This window comes from Sinocyclocheilus anshuiensis, unplaced genomic scaffold (genome assembly GCF_001515605.1).
Source record: "Sinocyclocheilus anshuiensis isolate Anshui unplaced genomic scaffold, SAMN03320099.WGS_v1.1 scaffold113, whole genome shotgun sequence".
Lineage (NCBI taxonomy): Eukaryota > Metazoa > Chordata > Actinopteri > Cypriniformes > Cyprinidae > Sinocyclocheilus > Sinocyclocheilus anshuiensis.
Genome location: NW_015539827.1, coordinates 173,889 through 192,062, shown reverse-complemented (window position 1 = coordinate 192,062; position 18,174 = coordinate 173,889). Strand labels below are relative to the sequence as shown.

At 38.6% G+C, this 18,174-nt stretch overlaps 1 protein-coding gene across 1 annotated transcript in view; it reads left to right on the top strand.

Moving 5' to 3' along the window:
- Positions 1–18,174, top strand: part of LOC107684226 (dynein heavy chain 5, axonemal-like) — a 112,086-nt gene that overhangs the window by 75,217 nt on the left and 18,695 nt on the right. The window contains 5 exon segments of the mRNA XM_016480440.1: positions 3,089–3,236; positions 3,920–4,236; positions 4,935–5,090; positions 14,187–14,369; positions 17,222–17,438. Coding sequence (XP_016335926.1) covers positions 3,089–3,236; positions 3,920–4,236; positions 4,935–5,090; positions 14,187–14,369; positions 17,222–17,438 — 1,021 coding nt within the window.

Below are 18,174 nucleotides of genomic sequence, written 5' to 3'. Positions count from 1 at the left end.
GATCTTGTATTTTTGTGAATATATGTACATGTTCTACAATTTGAGGTCATTTTCTATACAAATATTGTATTTTTGAGGTATTTTCAACTGTTATAGCGCCACCTACAGTCCGATCGCCATGAAACTTTGCATGCTTGCTAAGAGTCATCTGACACATATTTTCACCAAGTTTCGTAAAGTTTGGAGTTTTTGTTTAGGTTTTATAGGCTTTTGGGTATATTTGGCCACGCCCCTTTTAAAATGACCCCATTATAGCTAACCAAAGGACAAAATTACATTTTTTTTGAATAATTATTGATCTAGAGAGTCCACAGAATATTACTGCAGTGGTTTGATCGAGATAGGACGAAAAACCTAGGACTAGTTCGCAAAAGTAGGTTTTAGACATAACTCAATTTTGCGGAAAAAACGTGCGTCGTAGAGTAAAATTTGCTGTAAGTATAAACTTTTGTTCGGAATGACCCAAGGATCGCAACGATGTACAATTTTTGAGTCTACGACAAATGGTGTACGAGCTACGGCCAAAAATGTCTGAAAATGTAGTTTTTTTGCACTGTAGCGCCCCCCCTTTGACCGATTGGGCCAGCTCTTTGCGCCTCTTTACTTCGCATTCTTGCTAAGAGTCATCTGACACATGTTTTCACCAAGTTTCGTAAATTTTGGAGTTTTCGTTTAGGTTTTATAGGTTTTGGGGTATATTTGACCACGCCCTTCTCTAAATGACACCGTAAAAAGTAAGCAAAGGACAAAATTCAACATTTTTTTGATAATTCTGAGTTTGGTGAAGATATCTCATTCCATTCAAGAGTTATAGCCATTTTAGTAAAATTGGCTCCACCCCTTACGAACGTTTTGGCGTCCCTATGTGACGGTGAGTTGAAATTTCAACTTTTTTTTGATAATTATTGATATTCACTGTCCAAAGAATTTTTCTGCAGTGGTTTGGTTTGGATCGGGCAAAAAACCTAGGACTAGTTCGCAAAAGTACGTTTTGAATTTACTTCAAAATGGCGGGAAAACCGTACCTCGTAGAGCAGACTACTACCTTTTGACCAAGTTTCAGCTCTCTAGGCCTTACGGGTTATTCTGCACAATCAGTTTTAGGGAAGAATAATAATAATAAAAATCCTTACAATTACAATAGGGTTTCAGCACTGCGTGCTTGAACCCCTAATAAAAATAATACAAATCAAGCATGACATTTTAATTCAAAAACAGATTGTAATGTGAAAGTTAACATCTTGAGGCTCTACAATGTGAACTGTAAAAAAAAAATAAAAATACACACCCAGTGTGTCACAGAACTGCTGCTGTGTAGGAGCGCGGAGCAAAGGAGCGAGGATAATTTTACTAAATTTAATAATCAAAAGGAAACAGAAAAACACACGTAGCAAGGTTGACATGAACAATTCCAGACAAAGGAGAACAGAACGGGCTCGAACTCAATAGGGCAGATAACGAGGGGCAGACAGGTGATAAGAATAACTAATAACAAGGAACAGGTGATTACTAATAATGGGAAAAGGAACTGGAAGGACCAAATAAGGACAAACAGGAACACACACACACGTGACAGATATGGCCCCCCTCCCCCTGTTTGCGGAACGATATATGTTAAAAGCAGTTTACTCATGGGTTGTGTTTGCGGAACGATGTATGTTAAGAGCACACGTACAGTTTTGTGTGAGTGTAGGAAATCCGCTTGGGAGTGGAGAGATTTGTCCTCACGCACATGGATCGCGTAACATTATGCGCTCTCGACATTGTCATTAAGATCACACTATAGAAACCGCCTAAAATTAGAAATTGACTAAAAACAAGCCTATGGCAAGACATCTGGTGGGGGGGCACCTGGGGTGGCCAGCCAAATTTCAGGGGGGGCCGGTGCCACCCCTGGCCACCACGTAGACACGCCCCTGTATATGGCCCCCCCAAAAAAAATGTTCTTGGGGAAAATTAGTAATCCTGGGGTGCGCTCTGGAGGAGCGGGCACTGGAGGGTACTCTGGAGGAGTGGGCACTTGAGGGCGCTCTGGAGGAGCGGGCACTTGAGGGCGGTCTGGATGAGCGGGCACTTGAGGGCGCTCTGGAGGAGCGGGCACTGGGGGGTGCTCTGAAAGGCATTTTTGAGGAGCCGGCTCTGGAGGGGGCTTACAAGGAGCGGGCACTGGAGGGCGCTCTGGAAGGCGCTTTCGAGGAGCTGGCTCTGGAGGGAGCTTGCGAGGAGCGGACACTGGAGGGCGCTCTGGAGGTGCAAGGCTGGTTAACTCGGGGGGATCAGGAGACGAAGGAGGGCTGAACGGGACCAGCGGAGACGAAGGAGAACTTTCCGGGGATGATTCCGGGGCGAGGACAGGAGCCGAGAACTCTGGAGGCAGCGCCATGTCCAGAAGCGCTAAGTCAGCGGCGGCCGGCGGGCTTGACGGAGAGCTGGTTCTGGATCGGGGCCGGATGCTCTCCAGACACCGGAGGATCCCTTCCCTCCAGCTTAGTCCAGTGGTGTCTGGGAGGTCCACGGGGCGATGGTAATTAGCCCCGATCCAGAACAAATAGTTGAGCGTCGCATCATCCAGCGCCGTATACACGGCGAGCCCGCTCACTTTTTGTGGGTCTGGAATTCTGTCACAGAACTGCTGCTGTGTAGGAAAGCGGAGCAAAGGAGCGAGGAGACGTAGGAGAATTTGACTACAAAATTGTTTGTTTTTGAACCAGTGCATATAACCTGATTGCAGCTCATGAATAGTTGTATACTTGGTCCAAAAATTTACACTCACCAACCACCAAATGTGAGTGAAAACCTATATGGCAAAATAATATAATTATGGCATTATGATTATTGGAATAAATTGTGCAGCCCTGCAGTCAAGAAGACCCGGAGCTCTTTAAAAAGACAAAACAAAAAGACAAACAAAAACAGTTCATTGTATTATAAATTGTAATTGCAATTTTTAGCAGAAAAATCACAATTTGATTTAGAACTGCATATTTATAATGAAGTAATGCAAATGCAGTTTATCACTCCCTATTTTTTTCTTTTGCTGCACAACAGTTAGGCTTTCTTCAACACTGTCTTTCTTCATCATCCTCAGGCTAATCTGGCAGTGCAGGAGAACAGGCTGGCCATAGCTAATGTGGACCTCCAGAAAGCCCAGGCAGGGCTAGATGCTAAGCCAGCAGAGCTGGATGTAGTTCAAGCTGAGTATGAGAAGGCCATGTTGGAAAAACAGGTAAACAACTGTGTTAGATAGATTACTGCAGGGATGTTCAGTCCAGCTTCTGAAGGGTCACTATCCTACAGAATTTGGCCCCTAAATAAACATACCTGAACCATCTTCTCATATTAGCAGGCAAGCATCACTATTACTGTAGCTTTGTATAACATGGTCTCTACCATTTGTACTATGAAAAGTGATGTCAAATCGTAGGATTTAGTCATTACATTGTAAAAGTGATTAAACATACAGTACAGTTTCCACCTAGTAGATGATAAAACAGGCAAAAAAGATCCCAACCTGGGGTGCGTTTCCCAAAAGCATCGTTAGCTAACTATGATGGTTCGTTCCATTGAACTCTATTGGTAACAACGGAACTTGCGACCATAGTTGCTTTTGGGAAACGCACCCCTGGGCCATATCTAGGAACCAGCATTGTTGTAGGAACCACCCAGAACTCCACTGAGCATGCCCTCATCCTGCACCATCTGTGGTATAGAAATTAATGATACCTCAAATCTTTCGACATAGCTATTTTTATCAGTAAAAGCAGTAAATAGCAACACTCTAGCAACTCTCTAGATCACCCTAGCAACAATGTGCTAAAACCATATAGCACCATATAAAACCATAAAACCATATAGCAGTGACATAGAGTTTCATCCTATTTTTTAAGTCTTAATCTAATTTTACATTTCCCATGCTTAGGTGACGTGTTTCTGGCTACAGCCTTCCTGTCCTACTCTGGACCTTTTAATCAAGAGTTTCGCAACCTCCTTCTCACTGATTGGCAGAGAGAAATGAAGTCCCGTCGGATTCCTTTTAGGACCAATCTGAATCTCACTGAAATGTTAATTGACGCTCCCACAGTAAGTGAATGGAACCTACAGGGGCTTCCCAGTGATGACCTGTCCATCCAGAATGGGATTATTGTTACAAAGGCTGCCAGGTTTCCCCTGCTGATTGACCCCCAGACCCAGGGAAAGATCTGGATCAAGAACAAAGAGTCCAAGAATGAGCTTCAGGTGACCACTTAATAGGAATATGATTTACACAGTGTGGTTCAATCGATAATTTGAAGTGCACTGCAGTGTTGAAGAAGGTATTTTCCATGTTAAATGTAACGCTTTAATTGTAGCTTGTCTGCACTTACCTGTTGTGTCTGGCCTTGCTTTGTGACAGTAACTACAGCTAAGCTATACCAGTCTGAAAAATAATTAGCTATACTAATAAAAACTACAATCTAAAAACCTGTTACAGTAAACCACCAATAAATCATGAAAACACTATAATGTATATAAAGTAAGTGCGTTAAAAACAGTGATATATTCTTTTGGTAAAATCGTAATATCATAATGTTGTACATAAAATCCACTTTATCATGCTATACTGTCAATGGTAAAAGCAGCTTGCTACTAAAATGACTAAAAAGCTACAATGTTTTTAAAATAGGTTTTAATGTTGCTATTATACCTAAAGGTACAATAATTTGATGCAATAGGCCTCTGCATATTTAAAAGTTCAACATTTATATTCTTGCGATTCATGTTAAAATAAAATTGAATATGCACAGCTTGCACTGATGCATGGTTTATTTTTAAGAGGTCAGACACCCTTTCAGAGGTATGACCTCATAAAGAAAATCACCTCCACCTCAGGTAATAGCTTTCCCCAGTAGCAGAACTTGAGTTGGGTCAGTAATGAGGTATTCCTGTTTTCACAGATCACCTCACTGAATCACAAATACTTCAGAAACCATCTAGAGGACAGTTTGTCTCTTGGGCGTCCCCTACTCATTGAAGATGTTGGGAAAGAACTGGATCCTGCCCTGGACAATGTCCTGGAGAAGAACTTCATCAAGACTGGGTTCACATATAAGGTATTTTTAGAAGGGCTTAACCTCCTGGGGTCGACGGTGGTGCCAGTGACGCCACTTGCATTTTTAATGATAACAGCGAAAAGAACTTAAAATGCTCTGTCATTTTTAAATTTTTTTAAGCAAAAAAGGTCTGACATCATTGTTGTCAATTAAAAAGGCGCCATCTATGATTATAGTACATTTTGCTGTCCAATATATTTATTTATTTATTTATATTTTTTGTAAGCATGGTCACAATTTAGTTTAAGGACCAGTTATCACTACTAACTAACTATTAACTATGACTTTTGCCTCAATAAACTCCTAATTTGCTGCTTATTAATAGTTAGTAAGGTAGTTGTAAAGGGATCTAAACTGTGGTCATACAAAATAAGGCATTAATATATGCTTTGTACTAATAAATAGCCAATATACTAGTAATATGCATGATAAGCAACTAGTTAATAGTGAGAATTGGTCCTTAAAAAAGTGTTACAGTAAACATTAAATGCATCAATTCCATATATTTCAGGGAGAAATATGAGGTATGTGAGATTAAATTAACATAGCATGAGAACTAGCAATATTTGGCTCCAAACTAGCTAGCTAAATGTGCTTCCAAATGTTTTTATTTAATAGATACATTTTGTTTAATTAATTATGGTGTTAATTTAATGCGCTAGAAATAAAATGACACAAATCAAGAGTTTTAAATTGTATTTTAACATGTCACAAATGTGGTATAAAATACATTTAAAATAAATGTATGACTTTCTGATTGCTTTTGTAATATGTATCATAATATTAATCACTGTTGTAGATTTAATTGCTTTTAGAATATTTTGAGGATCGCATTCAACATTTTCAGAAGGTTATGCACCTCTTTTCACTGACACAAGAGTTTAAATGTTTTATTTTATACCTTATTTGTGAAAAATGCCAAAAGAATAATGATTATATACAGGTGTTTTTTTCTGTATTTTGCCATCAAAATGTATCATATATAAATCAACAATATAGTGCTTGCTTGGGAGAAAATAGGGACAGTATCATTAAAGAAAACATAATTATCCTCAGCAGTTCCAGTCATTTTGAAAAAGAAAAAAAATGTTTATTTCTCTTTCATTAAATGTATGCTATAGGAAATGAACAAGATTGCTTTGCGTAATTAGAAAATACTGTGCATTTGTACAGAATGTCTGCTCCTTCTCATTATTTTTGAAGTTTAATTATAGAGCAGATGAGTTGTGATTGTATTCAACATTCTCTCCGTCATTATGCTTTCTTGGAAAGATATTCATAATGTACAAAGTAGGAAAAAGCAGTTGTTTTACATAAGCTTAGAATCAAGATCCTGAAAAAGGACGTAAAATGTACAGATCCTCTGTGCTGTTCCATTTCCTGGTCGGGGTGATGACAGCAGCTGCTCAAGCTGTTTACTGCTAGTGCAGGACACGATTGTGAGTGACAGTCATGATCTTTTAGGCATCTTTCTTTGATCTCATTATCAAATTTCCAGTCGCTCTAAAAATGTGACGCTGTTTCACCATCACACACAGCAGCTGCTTCACACGTTCAAAAAAGAAGTGGAAATAGCAAGCAGCGGAAAAAGCTCTGACAGGTTTAACTAGTCAGCTCTATTAATACAAAGGTGCGAACAACTGATCACACGTTTTAAATAGCAGAGTCTGAATGGGAGACATTGACGTTGTTTTATCATTGTCAAACCACTGCATAATAATCAAATCACAGCCCTGTGCATTCTATTTCTGCTAATTGGCACGGAAATAAATTGAGTTACTCCCTGTTGAGATAATCGACATATAATTTTAAACAACTTCACCAACACCTTTTATGTTAGGAAGGTCATTAACAGCTCTATTTAGTAACTTCTCTCTAAGGTTCTTTTAATGTTCAAATCGTTGTTATTCTGTAAGGCCCACTGTTGAAATATTATTATATCATTATATTATTATGTTACTATACATATATACAAGCGCGGATTAATGCACAGGCTTGCCTAGGCTGCAGCCAAGGGGCCCCACGTGTGCAGGGGCCTCGGATTGGCCAGACAGCTTTTTTATTATTTTAAATTTACTTCAGCGCGAACAAAAAAAAAAGACCCTCACTGGCCCATAAGAAACATTAAAGGAGGATTTGTTGCAGAGCGTCTGACAAAATTAATGTCTTGTATTGTAGAATGCACGCTCAGCACCGCCGAGAGTTCGCACGATCGTTAAATCGAAACCGAAAGTAAAAGCGATTTTAATTCCCCGCATTTTTAAACCGACTCTCTGAAGTGCGCAAATTAGGCTACATAACATATCTAGGCTGTTATTAGTATGTAGGCTATAATAGGTTGTGTAGTTGTCTATAGCTCTTTATCTTGCTTGGAAAATTTGGTCTCTATTTGCACTTTGAATATTGAGAGAGTAGCCTTTGATTATGGCTGCACTTATTGTTTGCACTTAATACAACTAAGAAAGAACTATGTTGTTTATTTTTTGTTATTTCTACTGTTTTTATTTCTATGTTCAATTTGTGAAAAGGCGGTCAGTTAGGAGGTCAAATGTTCTAGAAGCTCATAATTCATGTACAGTTCTAAGATCTGAAGAGACTGAAATGATACAAGAGAGAAGCCAGTCAGTTGAGTTTGTGGCAAAACCTTTTACAGTGCTTGAGTGTTGTTGTCTTTTACTACATATGATAAAAAGGAGGATTCGTTGCAGAGCGTCTGACAAAATTAATGTCTTGTATTGTAGAATGCACGCTCAGCACCGCCGAGAGTTCGCACGATCGTTAAATCGAAACCGAAAGTAAAAGCGATTTTAATTCCCCGCATTTTTAAACCGACTCTCTGAAGTGCGCAAATTAGGCTACATAACATATCTAGGCTGTTATTAGTATGTAGGCTATAATAGGTTGTGTAGTTGTCTATAGCTCTTTATCTTGCTTGGAAAATTTGGTCTCTATTTGCACTTTTATTGAGAGAGTAGCCTACTTTGATTATGGCTGCACTTATTGTTTGCACTTAATACAACTAAGAAAGAACTATGTTGTTTATTTTTTGTTATTTCTACTGTTTTTATTTCTATGTTCAATTTGTGAAAAGGCGGTCAGTTAGGAGGTCAAATGTTCTAGAAGCTCATAATTCATGTACAGTTCTAAGATCTGAAGAGACTGAAATGATACAAGAGAGAAGCCAGTCAGTTGAGTTTGTGGCAAAACCTTTTACAGTGCTTGAGTGTTGTTGTCTTTTACTACATATGATAACTCATACACAGAATGTAGAACTGAAATGGCATTTATTACCAGATGATTAGTTAAAACAATTCAAAATGCACCTGCAGACTATTTTTCCAGTCATGTATTTGATCATTGAGAATTTTTTTACAATTTGTAAAAGTCTCGCCTCGTCTTGTTCACTTGAACCCAATCTCATGTCTCGTCTCTTGAGTTAAGTGTCGACTTTAATGATAATCAAACAACAAAAGACGAGGAGAAAATCATTCACTGTTCTTGATAGAATAGCAGTTGTAGCGTTTATAAGAATTGATATAGTGAAAATTGAGCCCTACCATCACATTCACATCTATGCAACCAATAAATAAACTACTACAAGAGCACAAAATTGTTTACAAGAGCAAATATTTCTTCATTGATCTAGTCACTTGATTATGCTCTCAAAATGCACCAGATGTATGCATTTAAATTTAAAATGAACAAAATGTTCTTACAGGGGGGCATACCCCTGGAACCCCCTAGATCAGGGGTAGGCAAGTTTGGTCCTAGAGAGCCGCAGTCCTGCAGAGTTCAGCTCCAACCCTAATCAAACACACCTGAACAAGCTAATGTTTTTGTTTGTTTGTTCTGTGTTTTGTCATTCTTCTTCTATAAGATTTACCAGAGACGAACTCCTTAACATTAAGCAACATATCCCAGACAATATTTTTTTCCGTTTTTTTATTATTTGGACGTTTTGTTGGACATTCTAGTCGGAGGTACAGCTGTGTTGTTCAAACGCGCGTACAGACGCAGAAGAGGGAAATGCGCCGGCACCCTGGTTAAGCTCCGCGCACGCGGCTTTCGACCTGCTCTCCCAAGCATTCATCTCGCGAATGTCCGTTCCCTTCCAAACAAAACGGATGAACTTCTTCTCCTCACCCGCACCAACAAGGGCTTTTCAAACTCTGCTGCACTGTGCTTCAATGAAACCTGGCTGAGTAAAGCCATTCCGGATAACGTGTTTCATCTGCCGGTCTACCAGCTGTTCAGAGCGGATCACATCGCGGAGTTAACGGGGAAAACGAGAGAATCAGAATCAGCTTTATTCGCCAAGTGTGCGCAAACAAAAATACATACATATCTGACATGAGAACAGAAACATTTAAATAATACTTAACTTTTTTTTTGTTATTCTTATCAGAATCAGAATCAGAATCAGCTTTATTCGCCAAATGGAATTTGTTGTGGTTTTTAAGAAGCTCTTGGTACATACATGCATACATATATACATACATATCTGACATGAGAACAGAAACATTTAAATAATACTTAACAATAAATAATAATGTGCATGAATCTGGAACAGAAGATTTATGTACAGATCTGTGCTTTATTTACTCTATATATACAGCTGTATAAAAAAATATGCATATGTATTTACATAGTACTTGAGAGAGAGGCAATAATGTGCACAGAGATCTGTAGCGTCTGCCTGAGGGGAGAAGTGCAAACTGTTACGGGGCAAACAAGACGTGAGACATACGGATCCATTTGCAAGCTTTATTAAGGGCGTGGTCAAAACAGGCGAGGGTCAGGCAATGGCAAACAGGTATATAGAAGACAAAACAGGAGCAGTCCAGTAAACAAGCGAGGGTCAGTAGACGGCAGTAAGCTCATCCAGATCAGTAGCTGCAGCCTCAAAAACACTCCAATCAGTAAGTTCGAAGCAGGCCTGTAAATCCTGCTCTGCTTCAACAGTCCATGTCTTTACAGTTTTTACTACAGGCTTAGCAGATTTGAGTTTCGGCATGTAGGCTGATAGAAGATGAACCAAACAGTGATCAGAGTCCCAGCGCTGCTCGGGGGACAGAGTGGAATGCATCCTTTAAAACAGTGTAGCAGTGGTCCAGTATATTGCTGTCTCTGGTGGGGCACGTAATGTGCTGTCTATATTTAGGCAGTTCACGGGTGAGATTAGCTTTATTAAAATCTCAGAGAATGATAACGAAAGATCCCGAATAACACTGCTCTGTGTGTGTAATTTTATCGGCCAACAGTTCTAGCGTCACGCTCACACTCGCGTCAGGAGGAATGTACGCACTCACCAGAATAAACGAGGAAAACTCCCGCGGCAAATAAAAAGGCTAAAACTGCGCTGACGGAGTTTCACGAGCAAGTGAGGAAAGTGTGCCGGCGCGCTCGTGAAACTCCGTCCTTATGTCCAAGAGTTCATTTTTTAGTGAAGCTGATCGGAAAAACGTTGCTTAAGACAGGACAAACAAACAAAAACAGTAGGTGGTGGATTGTGTTTCTACATCAACGAAAGTTGGTGTTCAGATGTAACAACGCAGAAAAAGGTATGCTGTCCTTACTTAGAGGCACTCTTCATAAACTGTAAACCTTTCTACGCGTCGCGGGGGTTTTCCGCTTTCATTCTCGTGAATGTGTACGTTCCTCCGGACGAGTGCGTGAGCGCCGCGATGCAACAGCTGGCCGAACAAATAACTGAAATGGAGCAAAGGCACCCAGACTCTATTTGAATCATTCTTGGCGATTTTAACAAATCAAATCTCTCCCATGAACTGCCAAAATACAAGCAGCATATTACATGTCCCACCAGAGACAGTAATATACTGGATCCCTGTTACACCACAATAAAGGATGCATATCACTCTGTCCCACGAGCAGTTTTGGGGCTCTCTGATCACTGTTTGGTTCATCTTATACCGACCATCAGGCAGAAACTGAAATCAGCTAAACCTGTTTTAAGGACTGTTAAAAGATGGACTAATGAAGCAGAGCGGTATTTACAAGCCTGTTTCGACCTCACTGATTGGTGTGTTTTTGAAGCTGCTGCCACCGATCTTGATAAAAATATTGTATAACCAGGCCAGGAACAGACTAACAAAGGAGATCAGAAGTGGCTAAAAAAACTACTCTGAACTACTACTTCAGCCAACGATCCGGCATCAGTATGGAGTGGTCTCAAGAACATCACCTTGTACAAGACACCACCCCCACAGTCTGTGGAGAATCAACAACTGGCTGATGATCTGAATGTGTTTTACTGTCGATTTGAAAAGGCCAGTCTACAACCCTCCATCCGCTCTGATCTGAACTTCACACATTCACCTACCCCCCCTGCAGGCGACTGGTGAGCGACTGGTCCTGGTCTACCTGAAGGACATCACAGGCAGGAGTGCTAACAGGTTGTGTCCGGGGTGAGAGGGGTCTGTTATGATGTTACCTGCCTGTTTCTTCACTCTGGAGTTATACAAGTCCTGAAGGTTGGGCAGGAGCACGTCAATTATCATTTCAGCTATCCAAACAGTCCATTGCAGTTTCCTTATATCTGATTTGCTGGCTGACCCAAACCAGACAGTTATAGAAGTGCACAGAACTGATTCAATAACAGCTGAGTAAAACTGTGTCATATGTGCCTGTGGCAGGTTGAACTTTTTCAGTTGACGAAGGAAGTACAACCTCTGCTGAGCCTTTTTCAATGTGAAAAAGTCCCACTTCAGGTCCTGTGGCTGACAGACAGGCAGCAGCTAGTGAGGCTGGGCAAACTCACATCCAGACCTATCACCATCAGCACTGGCGCCCCTCAGGGTTGTGTTCGCTCCCCACTGCTCTTCTCCCTGTACACGAATGACTGCACTTCAAAGGACCCCTCTGTCAAGCACCTGAAGTTTGCGGACAACACTACAGTTATTGCCCTCATCAAGGACGGAGACGAGTCTGCCTACTGACGGGAGGTAGAGGGAGAATAGCAGTGGGGAGAGAACGTAGCCCTGAGGAGCTCCGGTGCTGATGGTGATGGTGCAGGTGCTGCCTGTCTGTCAGGAAGCTGGTGATCCACTGACTCTGTATTGTTAAAAGCGCTATATAAATAAAGGTGACTTGACTTGACTTAAAGAGCTGGCTGTTTGGTGCAGTCACAACAACCTGGAGCTCAACACGCTCAAAATGGTGAAGGTGATCATGGACTTCGGGAGAAACCCCCCAGCACTCCCCCCACTCACCGTCATTAACAGTACTGTGACTGCAGTAGAATCATTCAGATTGCTGGGCACCACCATATTTCAGGACATGAAGTGTGACACTCACATCGACTCTTTAGAGCACTGACCACCAGAACAGCTAGGCACAAGAACAGTTTTTTCCTATACTTCTATTCTGTATATAGTACATTATTTAATTCTGTTTTTTTTTTTCTTATATTAGTGTTATATTCCATCCCTACTGGGTTATTCCTATGTATGTCTGCACTTTCTTCTGCACTGGAAGCTCCTGTCGTCAAGTCAAATCGCTTGTGTGTGTAAACATACTTGATAATAAAGCTCTTCTGATTCTGATTACAACATCGGGTTTAGCTTGACTAAAATAAAGCTGCTCATGTTTTTTTTTTTCTCTCTAAGACCACATTTACACAACTAATGGGTCCTATTCTTCAGCCCTGCAATGCTATTGGATGCTATAGATTTTAAAAATAGGCCTATTTACCTGGCCATAAACTCACACAACCTGCGAACTTCCCTTGAAGCACATCATCTTGTATTACTGGACTGGATAAATCTACATTCAAGTAAGTAAAATGCCTAAAATATTTTTTCTGTGATTATTAATATGTGTAGATCATGTAGATATTAAGGTATTGTTGAATGCATTGATCATTTTAGATTTTGAGCTTGTTATGTCAGTGTTGTAATTTTGCAACGTTGGATTAAAGGGGTAGCAAAATTTGCCTGTGCACCTTGGATCCATTACATGGATGAATTGTATTTCTCCTCTGTTCCATGTGAAAGGAAAGTTCTAATAGAAACATACTGTTTTTGATCATTCACAAGTTTTAAATGTATTTTTGTTACCATTTTGAGATTCAATCAAGATTTCTTCAATAATTTGAAAGTATTTGTGTAGCAATATTTTAAACTATCTGTATCTTATAATTTATAAAATGTACTTGAGTGGTCCTTTGCTTGTTTGCCCAATTATCTGCTTGCTGCATGAGGGACAGGTGATAATATTCTGAAAAGTGGGGGGTATAAGTGCTATTAGCATGATAAGTAAAGGGCACAATAAGCTATCAGACAGTATTGTGTGAATTCTGTGAATGGGTGAATTCTTTCAAATGTGTATGTGGATCAATTTCCACTTATATATTTAGCCTGGAAAATAATCATTGTTTTTCTCCATTTCAGAATGCCACCAGCCAAGAAACACCATCTCATCATATGTGTATGATATATCACTGATGCTGTCCAAAATGAGAATGGTGACTTTGAGATGGACTGCGATACAAGAGAAGAACGTTTTAAAGTCAAGTCATGAAGAATATTTTAAAGCTTTCATTCAGTTCATCAGGTTTTGTAAATATAATCAGAACATTTTTTATAATAAATTTTTTTCTTCATAAAAATATGACTTTTTATCATTATTGTGTGTGATCATTAGTGTGTATACATATATAGACTATTGTAATGGGGTTACAGAAGCATTTCACCCAGCAAATTAACCTTTAGATGTTTTTTTTTTTTTTTACATTTGTTCAGACTGAGTAAAATCACTGACATTCTGCTACCCAAAGAGCCCAACGTTGTGATATTATTTCACTAAAAGCGGATTAAAATGTAAAAAATGTAAAAACATAAATTTCTGTATTAGAGGCCTCCTACAACAACATTTAAAAGGTGAAATAATTTTTTCACAGTTTTTTTTCTATATTTGGGTCTTCTAGGGTTAAGAAGCATCTTGAGATATGGAACTCTAGTGTGAACTCTAGTCATCCTCTAGTGTGTCTTTACTCTTCAAATACTTTATGTTTTCATGTTGATGTCAGAGCAGCTCTTCACTCTGAGTTTTAAATCTCTGAATCATTATTGTCATCAGGTGAAAGTAGGTGATAAAGAAGTGGATGTAATGAAGGGTTTCCGTCTCTATGTGACCACCAAGCTGTCCAACCCAGCATACACTCCTGAGATCAGCGCACGGACATCCATTATCGACTTCACCGTTACTATGAGGGGCCTGGAAGATCAGCTACTGGGAAGAGTTATTCTCACTGAGAAACAGGTATGGGCCCTTTGAAAGTGAACTTGTGTGTTAAAAAATTGGTATAATAATGATCTGAAATGTGTGTTGGGGGGCTATTTTAAACTTTTATAGCTTGGCTTATGAATAGCAATTAGGTGATGTAACATTCAACCATTAGTCCTTGCTGAAAGGCAGGTAATTGGCCACTACTAGCCAAAGTAGATTACCACTCACCGCTTGAGCATCATTCAGTCTACTGCCGAAATGACCAGTGGGTTTTTTTTTTTTTTTTTACATAAATAGACTGTTTTTCTTTTTCACATTTGTAAGTCACTTAGGTTAATTGTACTGTAATTTCAGATAATGCTTGACATGCAATGTGAAGTTGTGTAAAGCCATGCTTTAGAAAAGGCTATTTAAACCTTTTGGTGGTACATTCAAAGATATGCTTTTTTCACTTATACTCTGGTGTTCCTCATAAAGGTCCCTATGGTCCTACATGAGAAAAAGAGAAAATCTCAGAGACATGTTTCTATGGCACAGCAAGCCAGAGAGAGAGAGTGCTTCGGTCAATTTTTAGGGTCACTGGACAAAGAGCGTGAATTTCAAATCTTTGTACACTGAAAGACTACTAAAATTCAACATAGTCATAGAGAAGTGTTTTATCTAACAAATCTCTGTTGTTTCATCATCAGCACTGCTAAAAATGATTCCATTTAAAATATTGATTGAAGAAGTAATGCATTTAATTTTTGAAAATGTAGTTTCTACTACAAGTATATCCAACCATACCCACTGACAAACAGTACTCGAGACATACTATATAGCAAAAATCAACTGTTTGATTGTTATATTGACAAATCAACAAATGTATCATCAAATGTAAACTCTATTATTGCCCATTGATATATCAATAACTGGATATATTACTGGATATAGTACTATACTGGATATAATACTTGCATACATACATTATACTCAAGTAAAGCAATATATACTATAACAAATCTTGGCTATGATAGTCATACGGTATACTTGCTTAGGACGATATATATAATATATACTGGTAGATTGTCGCAAAAAGTATGTATGCATTGCCCAACTCTAATCTGCCAAATAAAACATTAGGGTTAGGTTATAAGCTATTATTATTAATCTTGTAAAAATATGTTGCTCATAGTTAGTTCATGTTAACTAATGCATTGACTAATGTTAGACGTTGTTGTAAAATGTTACTGATATAATAACAACATGATTTTCTGTAAAGCTGCTTTGAAACAGTGTATTGTAAAAAGCACTATACAAATAAATTTGGCATAGTATTGTTTGTTTTTATTCATTAAGGCTGAACACATTTTAGTGAAGTTTATTCTTAAAATGAAAAGAAAGATAAACATAATTCAAAAGAAATCTTGCCATCAAAAATATCGCTGGTGTTGTAAGTTTTATGGTGCTTGACATAGAATATACAGTATGTGCATAGCACCTCAAATTGGAACCCACAGCTATGTCAAGCTTAAGAAGGAACTAAATCAAAGCTACAGGTATCTTGCAGTACTGCACATTGTTATGGAGAATCGCTGTCATCTCAGCTCATTTCAGCCTAGCACAGTCAGATGGGCTTTGATAGCGCCTGCAGATTCCCAGGTGAAGAAATTAAAGTGGCATTCAGAACATATTCACTGCTGGACATTGATTTGTCAATCAGGAATAAGGGCCTGAAACCCATATCACCTCTTTACACTCAGCCTAATAAGAGTACAGATCCACATGCCACCCAGCACCAATCTGAATTACTGTATAATAGCTTCATGACCTCTCCTGAGGCTAGTTAGTCATCTCTGCCTGATGGGGAACTGAAAAGGTACAATTGGACAGCAAGCAAAAAAGCATTTGACTGGTAATGCTAGGATTGTGAAAGCTAACCGAGCAAAATTGACTGCACACTATACTATCATACTATTCTGAAGATGGAAATTTAGGTATTTGACTCAGGTCTCATGGCTCAGCACCTTGACACTGATCTGTTATCTGTTTTTAACATTTTTATGTCAAAGGTTTACTAAACTGCATTAAAATATGTAGTGTAAGTCATTGACATGTACTGTGTATTTACCAGATAACATTTCCGCTCAAGTACCTTTGACAGAGGACTTTTGTGTGTGTGTGTGTGTGTGTGTGTGTGTGTGTGTGTGGAGTAGAAACAGGAAATGGCTGTTGACATACCTTTGTATGTTGCTGGGTTCTTTTAAAATTCAAAATTTTTCAATGTTTGACCTTTTGTAAAACCCTGAATGTTCAAAGTCATTTCAGTTACATTATTGTAAAATATTGTTTTAAACAAAATAATTTAAACATTCTATGACAAATAATGTATTTAAAGTGTTAATAAACTTGTGCTGTCTGAAAAAAAAGATAATACATCTTAATCATGTGAATGTTTTATCATCATGAAAAAAAAAATTTAAACACTGATTTATAAATAAAGCCTCATTAATCAGGCCACCTTAAAATATGCAGAAAAGACTAATGTAGGATTGAAATGTATTACTACTGAATAATCAGATTTTAATATTTTAGAATAAAGATAATCATAATTGACATTACAGTATACTACTACAATGTGATTTTTGGGTTGGGCTCCAAAAATATAAGTATGAATGAAAAGTAGATCAGGGCTGTATAGCCCCAAAAGAACATTTTAGACATGTTAATATTTTTTTATTACATTTTGTTCATGTCATTCTGTCCCTGTGCAGCAGGATTAAACAACATAAACAAAACAGGCAATTAAATCGATAATCACAAAAATGTATATGCCAATTAATAGCCAAATTATAAAGATGTTTGTGTGGTGAGAAATGACTGTGTGATGTTTCTGGATTTGTCAGGAACTGGAGAAGGAGCGGATTGACCTGCTGGAGGATGTGATGGCCAATAAACGTAAAATGAAGGAACTGGAGGATAATTTACTTTTTAGGCTGACTAGCACGCAGGGCTCCCTGGTGGATGACGAGAGCCTCATCACAGTGCTGGTCACACAGAAACTCCAGATCGCTGCTGAGACTGAGATCCAGATCAATGCGGCCCGTGAGGAATATAGACCCGGTGGGGGCTTAGAGCTTGTCTTTCCTTTAGTGATTTTTTTAGTGATACATGGAGCACGGAGCATTTTTCCTTTAGTGATACATGGAGCAGTTGCATCCTTTCTAGTTTGTTAGTCTTACAATGTGACAATTATCAGAATAACCACAAGCTGTAAAACTTAATGTAACAAATGCCTACTGATCTTTTAATCAACCATTGCTGCTGACTGAAATTCTTTACACAACCCCCCCTCCTCGCCCTTTTTTTTTTTTTGCGAGCAACAATTAAAGAAGTAAATTGTACTGTACTGTCTAGGCTTAATTTTAGATCCATTTGCTTATTATATCCTAATTAATTGAATTATTGCACAAACATTTTAAATCATTAAGCAGACTGTGATAAACAAACTTTTATTGAAGATTTAATGTCACACTTGAGACTGTCAGTCTGATATGGTATCCAGATGCAGTGAAATGTATCCTTCAGATATGTGTGCACCTGCTGGTAAATTTGAAAAGACAACTTAAAACTTCTTGAAACTTTTCATTGTGACAGCCACTTTACAATTGTCTGATTTTAATTGGTCACACAAGACTGAAACCAAACTAACCTAAAAATGAATTGTTCTTCCCAAGGTTAATAGTTTTGTCAGTAATGTCTATCACTGACATTGCATTTGCTAAATGCTGTGTAAAAACAGTGGAACAATTCCACCTCAGATGCTTTTCCAAACTTTTCATACCAACCCCATCATGCT